At 39.1% G+C, this 8976-nt stretch overlaps 1 protein-coding gene and 1 long non-coding RNA gene across 3 annotated transcripts; one reads left to right on the forward strand and one right to left on the reverse strand.

The window, feature by feature from the left end:
• Nucleotides 1-287: 287 nt before the first annotated feature.
• Nucleotides 288-5606, forward strand: LOC145568677 (uncharacterized). 2 transcript variants are annotated; one of them, XR_014095888.1, is made up of 4 exons: nucleotides 288-435; nucleotides 3276-3389; nucleotides 3472-4097; nucleotides 5026-5606. It is a non-coding gene; the product is annotated as an uncharacterized LOC145568677 (long non-coding RNA). The 2 variants fall into 2 exon arrangements; XR_014095887.1 differs by having other exon boundaries at nucleotides 3281-3389.
• A 1868-nt stretch (nucleotides 5607-7474) lies between these two features.
• Nucleotides 7475-8503, reverse strand: LOC145566392 (protein FAR1-RELATED SEQUENCE 1-like). The gene is made up of 3 exons (XM_081625826.1): nucleotides 8236-8503; nucleotides 7893-7971; nucleotides 7475-7790 (listed from the first exon to the last, which is right to left on the reverse strand). Exons 1-3 carry the CDS (start codon nucleotides 8501-8503, stop codon nucleotides 7475-7477), a joined length of 663 nt encoding a protein of 220 aa, XP_081481952.1.
• Nucleotides 8504-8976: the final 473 nt, after the last annotated feature.

Consider the following 8976-nt stretch of genomic DNA (forward strand, 5'->3'; position numbering starts at 1 on the left):
AAACAAAAAATATTCGAACGTCTAGAGGGGACATATTCAGTAACCCAGCCCGTAAAAAGAGTAGATACCATATTCAAATCCAAAATGAGGGGACCTTTTCTATAGCCCAACCCATAAAGAGTAGATACCATGTTCAAATCCAAAATTAGAAGCTATTTACTAAATGGCCCAGCACACAATTATCGGAAATGGTTCTATTACATTCAGAATCGGATCCAAAAGCACCGACTGCAATATCCTTAAACAAATTGTGGAAACAAATCACTGTACTTCACTTGAACCCGAAATTGGAAATAGTAATTTCTCTCCCTTCGCACACCATAAAAATCCCATAAAATATCACAAATTCGATCGATCTTTTCTTCCAGAAATCCAACGGTTTGACGATACTTTTTGTATTTTATTATCCCTGATATCATCAATCGCAACAATCAGGTGTGTTATATGTCATTTGTGTTGTATATGAAAACCTAGATGTAAGAGATATACTGATTTTTTGTTTGACCTTGTTCGATTTCAGTTGTGACTGTTGTAGTTCTATTTCTTTATCTTGGTATACATGGATATGTGTTTAATTAGCATACTTGCAAAATCAATTTTACTTGTCATTCACGGTGTTCAATATCTGTAGTTGTGACGATATCATTTTCGTCGGTTCGGATCTGTACTTGGTTGTTAGCTTGAAATGTTCTTGTCGTTCTTATGGTGTATATTATTTAAATGTCGTTGATGTCCTAATTGGGGTACTATATGTAAATGGTGATTATTTCTATCCCTTCGCAATCCTCAAAAATTGCAAAAAAATATTAGATTTAAAACTTATGAATTTCATATATTCAACTCCACATTAGTATTAGAGATACAGTTTAAAATGATTTAATTTGCTGATTTGAGGTGATGTTGTTTATTATGATTGCCCTTTTTAATTTATCTATCCTTAGACTGCTCTATGTCGCAACTACGGATAAGGTAACAATGAATGATAGATTCTCAGAAGAGGAGCTCCTTCGAAGTTGATGTATATCTTGAGCAATAAGCTATAGAAGAAAGAGAATATCATTCTAAATGGGAGAGGTAAGATTGTGTGAGACAGAAAGGAGAGACATAAAACTCAAAAAGATAAACAAATTAAGCATAATCAACAATGGTTAGTGAACTAAGCAATCAATCAATCAATCAATCAATCAAAGCCTTAATCCCAAAAGTGGGGTCGGCTAACATGAACCAAATTTGATTATTCCGTGTAGTCATCAACATAAATCTTTCTCCTCCATCCCTTACGATCCAAAACTTCATCCTCACGTAAATCCATGCACTTCATATCCTTCCTCACTCCTTCCAACCAAGTCATCTTTGGTCTCCCTCTTCCTCGTTTAATCCCTCCATGGTCCCACTCTTCCACTCTTCGCACCGGTGCACCCTCGGGTCTCCGTCTTACATGTCCAAACCAACGCAGACGATTTTCCCTTAATTTATCTACAATGCCCGCCACACCTACTTTCTTGCGAATAACCTCATTTCTGATTCTATCTCTTAAAGTGTTTCCACACATCCACCTTAACATGCGCATTTCCGTAACCTCCATCTTTTTAATATGCTCTTTCTTAGAAGCCCAACATTCTGTACCATAGAGCAACACTGGTCTTATGGCAGTCCTGTAGAATTTTCCCTTCAACTTTAAGGGAATGCTGCGGTCGCATAGCACTCCCGTGGCCGCTCTCCATTTAAGCCACCCTGACTTAATCCTGTGGGTCACGTCTTGATCAATGTCACCATTCTTCTGGATGATCGACCCTAGGTACTTAAAACATTCACTCATGGTCAAATCCTTTCCATCCAAACTCACCACTTCATTGCTTGTCCCCCTCTGAGTGCCAAAACGACATACCAAATATTCAGTCTTACTCCGACTTAGCTTAAACCCTCTAGATTCCAACCTTTGCCTCCATTGCTCCAACTTGACATTAACCCCATCCTTAGTCTCATCCACCAAAACGATATCATCTGCGAACAGCATACACCATGGAACCTCATCTTGAATTGGTCTAGTTAATTCGTCTAGAACCGTTGCAAAAAGAAAAGGGCTTAATGCTTTAAAGACTCCACCAATTTCGAGTAGAAATATACATTGGAGAGTAGAGAACATGAGGAAATTAGTGAAAGGAGGCATGAGCTATGTAGGGATTTAAAATGACACCTTTTGGGATTATAATTGGAATTCATGTAACTGTAGTTATTATATAAAAGGACTTGGATTTGGGCCAAATAAGTGTCCAATTTCCTATAACACCAAAACTTGTTGTTAAGGCCAATTCTGTCATATCAAATGAATGTGGTGTTCCCAAACAGACCATTAGGTTATTCATATGGTTTTATACAAGTGGTTCTGGATATGAAGTGAACAGGTTATCAACCTGACTGAATTAGTATTTCTAGTGTTTTATCTGCACCTGCATACTAGTAGGTTTTGAATTTGAGACAGCAATTTCAAGATGATATTATCAGTAGGGAGTTTTAATTATGATTAATGGGGTGCAAGGTTGTTAGTTCTATTTTTGTTTAATTTATACAATTATATAACTCCTACGCCATGTATCTCACACACTTTACAATTCATTCCCTTCTGAAAAAGGTGTATAGTATATTAATTTGACTACGCTATGCATTTGACAGCATCACATACCAGCATCACAAGTGTAGTTACTTGTGAGGTGAAATGTTATTCTATCCCAACAGTAACTATGCTTGTGGATCAGAGATGGAGCCATAGTAGTAATGAGATGGGGTGTCAGGACATGTGAACATGATCATAGCAATCTGACCAGAAAGTCTTGTAAAACTTGTTTAAAAAAATATTGAGGTCTTGCGTTATTAAATGATAGAGAATTAAGGTCATTTTTATTGTTGGTGTGTATGAAGAATGGTGTTTGGCAAGATTAAACACCATTCTTCATACACACCAACACTAAAATGACTTGTGTACAAAACAAAGTCATTTTATTCCGTGGTGAACTTATGGAAGTGGGTCTAAGTTTGAGTGCCTTATGGGAGAAGGTGTATAAAACAAAGTCAAAAAATTAAAAAAAATGTTAATTTCCTTTATCTTTCCTAGTGAACTTAGTTTTGAGTATCTTATATTTGTATTTCTGGTGCCTAATGTTGAATGACAACTTGGTCGCTTACTTCTGTACAACATAATTCCTTTAGAAGACTTGTGTACAACTTAATTTCTGCTTTTAATCTGACCTGTTCTTCGCGTTATCCACTTCTATAAGAACAGGAGGCCTGTGTATGACATAGGGTCGAAGGTTGTGAATGCTCTAAGGCAAATGTGGCATATTAGAACACGATGTGCGTTCACACTCGAACGTAGGAGGAAACATTATCTGGTTAGCATTCTAAACTAGTACATTGTTTGAATTTCGAAGACATAGTAAGTGCAAGCTTAATAAGTACGTGTGCTTATAACAGCCTATATAAAAGCGAATGGCTAAGGAGATGAAAGATCTTCTACAGAAGAAAGGCGGTGATGGCTTACTCCGCCTTCACCGAGCCACAGAAGATAAGGTCTATATAGTTCAAATGCATGAAGTGAGAATGAATGATGGGGTTGAAACACGCCTCAGCAAAGGGTGGAGTGAGTTTGTGAGGTCAAATAGCCTTGAAATTGGTGACTATATTCAGATTGATATGGAGGATTGGCAAGAGTGGTTATTTAGGGTTAGAATATGGCGGAATGACCACGAAGTAACAATAGTTGACCCGCATGTGATCATTGAGAATGACGGGACGATAAGTGATGTTGAAAGTACGAAATTCATCCCAATGGAAGCCCTTGGAGACGATTTCCCAGAGTTCAAAGCAACATTCACAAAACCCTACATCAGAGTTGGTTGGATGGAAAGTGTTTTATACAAAACATGTAATTTACGTGAATTAAGGATTTAGTTCATTGTCACTGAATGTTTTTGTTTTATTGCAGTATGTGCCAGTAGCATTTGCACGACTTCACTTCACCGAGCTTGATGCAACAACAACAGTTGAAGTTTGCACGAATAAAGTATGGACGGCTAAAATGCACATCTCATATGACAAAGGTGTGAAAATTATTTCGTGCGTTATTAAGGATGGAACTGACAAAATGATTCAGGGCGAAGGAATTCAACTAGGAGAAACAATTTTCGTTGCCTTGCTATGGAAAAAACCCCCAGAATTTAACTTAATTATTTTCCTAAGTATATATGATTGTTTTACATGCGTAGTAATTTTGTTAACAACCATGTAATTGTGTAAATCTCCACAGTTATGTGTAACAGTTGTGTTAGCTTGTGAAGCAAATAGTAAATGTTAGCTAGTAAGTTTAACACATCTAATAAAGAAATTACACAATCAAAATAAAAGTAAGTAGATTGTCAACACAACAAAAAACACACAACAAAATACTTTGTAGATTGTCCCGCTAGTAAATAAAAGTAAAAAACTAAAAATAAAAGTAGACTTAAACAACTTAACTATTACACTTAAAGTAGACTTAGTTGATGATTGTTGTTTTGCTAATCAATTCTTGCTGCCTTTGAAGGAGGAACTACTATTTTACCACTAGTTTGCTTACATTTACTCTACATTAACAGTAGGTATTATGAATAACTGTTAAACTAGCAAAAAATACAGGGCATAAGGATGGATAAGTAATTAAATGATACATTGAGTGGTCTTTCCATCTGTATTTGATAAAGGGACCAATTTAGTAATCAGTTTCACCTTTGGTACCACCTGCAAACTCAATAATGGAAAAAACGTTAGTGGGTTTCAAATATGGAAGGCATTAATTTAAAGGTAAACAATTGACCACTACCTTCATCTATTTAATGGGCTTTTTAAGATTGTTGTCGATCTTCATTGTCCCAACCATTCCTTTTTTGGTTTTGTTGCCTTTTACGATGTTTTTACCCTATCCAACCCTTATTTTTGCCGGTCGTTTTTTGTTGACATTGGTTACTTTGGTGTCACCTCCTTTGTTTGTAGGTTTTTTGGTGGTGCCTTTTGTTGACGCCTTTTCCGCTGATGATGAATTTTTCTTGCTCACCTTGGCATTGTCCTCTCCATTGTCCTTTCCACTGTCCCTGCTGACTACCGACATAATCCTTCTCCTCACCACCGGTTTCTTAAAACCCATTTCAGCTAATGTCTTGTGTCTTGAACCCTTCGGCCGGCCTCAAGGTTTCTTTGTTACCACTGGATCTTGTATGATTTTGTCAAATTCTGGAGGACAAGAATATGAGAGGTGCATATCAAATTCATTCACTTGATCGACTCCATTTTGTGTCTACTGAACTGTGGATATAGTATTTGCATCGTCAAGCACAGTTGCATCGTCTGGAAAAGATAGGATAGTACATTCATCTGCCTTTATTATCTTGCAATTTTCCACCTCAGCCCGTAAACTCGACAAAGCTTTACTTACCAAATCAACAGCTTCATCATTCACTATAGCAGCTTCATCACACAGTGTTTCAAACTCATTCATCAACCTACTGTATCTTTTCACAACATCACTCTTATTAAGGTCATGGTAAGAAACACGTACTTTAGTATGTTTTCTTAGGATATCCTTGCGCCACCGATTGACAACATATTTTTCTGGTATGTCAACCACAAAATTCTGATCAAGTATGCTCATCATATGCTTCCACATAATACCATGAGTAACAAAGCTCCTACAGTTACATGATACCTCGTTGGTTTCCATGTTAAAGGTTGCTGAATAATACCTCCTTCGACCAGTAAAAAATTCCTCACTTTGGCCTTCAGGCACAACCCAAACACGGTCTTCAACTGCATACTAAATTGTATTTTCATCCAACATCTTCTCCACGCTACAATAACAATACATCATTCGTGTAATACTCCATAGTTAAGCGTGCTTGGCTAGGAGTAGTCTTGGGAAAACTGTCCTCACAGACCAACACGAGTCCTTCCGGCGCATTTTGTCCTCACTCATGCGCACCCAGGGAAAACTTCCCAAGAGGTCACCCATCCCAAGACTAATCCCAACCGAGCATGCTTAACTATGGAAAATCTTAGCATATGGGCTCCCTAAAAGGAAGATGCACCTTGTTGATATGAGTAGTATATTAAATTCCTTTAAAGCAATCATGAGGGGTATTACATACACCCCCACTTGAGAAAGGTAACGCCCTCGTTGCGCCTAGAAGCCTGAGGACTCCAGTATTATGCCTAATGGCAACTGGGTAGCCAAAGTGTTACATCTAGTCTGGCTACGGCCATATGGCCCCAGAATTCTCCCCCGCTATACGACTGACATAGGATTAATTATCCACGATCGGCACGCGGTCGTAGGGTTGGTCTAATACCATTTGTAACACCCCGGCCCCAAACAAATTAGGGAGGGTCCTATTGTCACGAAATGTGCATCAAGGGCCAACAAATGTCCCCACAAACCAACACAAGTCCTTCTGGCGCATTTTGTTCTCACTCATGCGCACCTCGAGAAAACTTCCCAAGAGGTCACCCATCCCAAGACTACTCCCAACCGAGCACGTTTAACTATAGAGTATCTTAGCATATGAACTCCCTTAAAGGAAGATGAATCTTGTTGGTATGAGTAGTATATTAAACTTCTTTAAAGCAATGAAGAGGGGTATTACATAATACCCCTCATGATTGGTTTAAAGGAATTTGATATACTACTCATATCAACAAGGTGCATCTTCCTTTTAGGGAGCCCATATGCTAAGATTTTCCATAGTTAAGCGTGCTCGGCTAGGAGTAGTCTTGGGATGGGTGACCTCCTAAGAAGTTTTCTCGGGGTGCGCATACGTGAAGACAAAATGCGCCGGAAGGACTCGTGTCAGTCAGTGAGGATAATTGTTAGCCCTTGATGCGCATTTCGTGACAATAGGCCCCTCCCTAATTTGTTTGGGGTTGAGGTGTTACAAATGGTATTAGAGCAACCATGCGACCGCGTGCTGATCGTGAATAATTAATCCTATGTCAGTCGCCTAGCGGGGGAGAATTCTGGAGCTATTTGGCCATATCCAAACTGGATGTAACACTTTGGCTACCCAGTTTCCATTAGGCGTAATACTAGAGTCCCTAGCTTTCCAGGCACAACGAGGGCGTTGCCATTCTCAAGTAGGGGTGTATGTAATACCCTTCATGATTGCTTTAAAGGAGTATGATATACTACTTATATCATCAAGGTGCATCTTCCTTTTAGGGAGCCTATATGCTAAAATACTCCATAGTTAAGCGTGCTTGGATGGGAGTAGTCTTGGGATGGGTGACCTCTTGGGAAGTTTTCCCGAGGTGCGCATGAGTTAAGACAAAATGCGCCAGAAGGACTCGTGTTGGTCTGTGAGGACAGTTGTTGGCCCTCGATGCGCTTTTCGTTACAATAGGCCCATCCCTAATTTGTTTGGGGTCGGGGTGTTACAATTCGAGTACACTCTGTTTATACCTCTTGAAACTTGGTGTCGGTGTACAGTCTTTGAAAAAACTTTTCAACTGGGAAGCCAGTAACTTGTCTCCGAACATATTTACCGTAATTTGCGTCAGCAACAGTCTTATCACGAGTAGTCTTCATTCCTGCCCAGAAATAATCTCTCACATACACGAGGACCCACATTTGTCGCTTATACAACCCTTTCAACCAATCATTGGTTTCCAAATTAAAATCAATAAGTAGGTCATTCCACCTCCTCTCAAACTCCTCTTCATTCAAACTTATATACACGACTACCTTCAGCACTCCCTTAAAGTCTTTGTAACTGTACATAAAACCACTTGAAAGTAGTAAGTAAGTCAGAGTACACGTAACTATAGAAACTGTATAAAAGAATAATATATAGTTGAGAATGCTTACCCTTCACATTTCCCAAGAATAATAATTGTACATACGCGTTAAAGGCATGACATCCTCTATGGGCTTCCTCATAGCCGCAACCTGGTCTGCGAGAATAGTAGCGGGGGCTCAGTTATTCATACATGACAACCTTTCCTTAAATATCCATGCAAATGTGTCAGAATTTTCATGAAAAACAAATGCATAACCTAACAATATAGATTGGCCATGGTGGTTTACACCCACGAAATTCACAAATGGCAATTCATAATCATTTGTTAAATGTGTAGCATCAAAACATACAACATCGCAAAATTATTCATAAGCCGCACGACTACGCTCATCTACCCATAGTACATCTTTCAACCTACCCTGTTGGTCTAATCTTTGCGCATGATAAAAATGCTGGTTACCCTCTTGCATTTGTTTAAAACACGACATCATGGCTGCAGCATCGCCCCCGGCTATTTTCATCTTCCTAGCCTTGTAAACCACATGCGCCAAGTCTTTTACACTATATTCCAAGTCATCTTCCCCTTCAATTTTACTGGCCAAGCATCCATGAATTTGTGAGACATGTACACCTTTATCAAAAAATTTCATCAACTTCCTTCGAACAGTAGTTGTAAATTTCTTCATTTGATACTCTTTAACTATTTTGCGTCTCCAAGATTTGGGGTGTGATTCGAATGTTCCAACTCCACTGTCCTAATCACCCACTCCCCCTCACGATTCATGCGAGCATAAATCTTTGCCTTACACTCACATTTTTTTGACTTCCGCTTATGATTGCTCAGCTCGTCAGCACACACTATACCACCAACTACCCCGCCAGTACTAGGCCCACCTATAGCCTTAGACCTCTTCTTTGCTTCCCTCATTGCCCTCATGTCCGGTCTTCCCCAACATTCACACCACCAAGTAGTTGCAATCCAATCCCTTCCCTCCCCTTTAGAATACACACCTTGTGCCCTAGTGACACCAAACCCCTTTTGCTCGGCATATGTTTTGTAATAAGTCACAACCTCTTGCCAACTCTTAAAAACCATCCCAACCTCTTGCCAACATAAGATAGTAAAGTCACGTGATTACTAACAGCACCTGTCTCTGTT

This window comes from Chenopodium album, chromosome 11, assembly GCF_948465745.1.
Source record: "Chenopodium album chromosome 11, dcCheAlbu1.1, whole genome shotgun sequence".
NCBI lineage: Eukaryota > Viridiplantae > Streptophyta > Magnoliopsida > Caryophyllales > Amaranthaceae > Chenopodium > Chenopodium album.

What these genes read in the sequence shown, in the direction of transcription:
- LOC145566392 (XM_081625826.1), bottom strand. Translation starts at nt 8,503, where the DNA reads ATGAAGAAATTTACAACTACTGTTCGAAGGAAGTTGATGAAATTTTTT. An exon ending in GCAAAGATTAGACCAACAGG is followed by an intron (nt 7,972 to 8,235) that starts GTAGGTTGAAAG and finishes CTATTCTCGCAG; the next exon opens with ACCAGGTTGCGGCTATGAGG. An exon ending in AATTATTATTCTTGGGAAAT is followed by an intron (nt 7,791 to 7,892) that starts GTGAAGGGTAAG and finishes TTTTATGTACAG; the next exon opens with TTACAAAGACTTTAAGGGAG.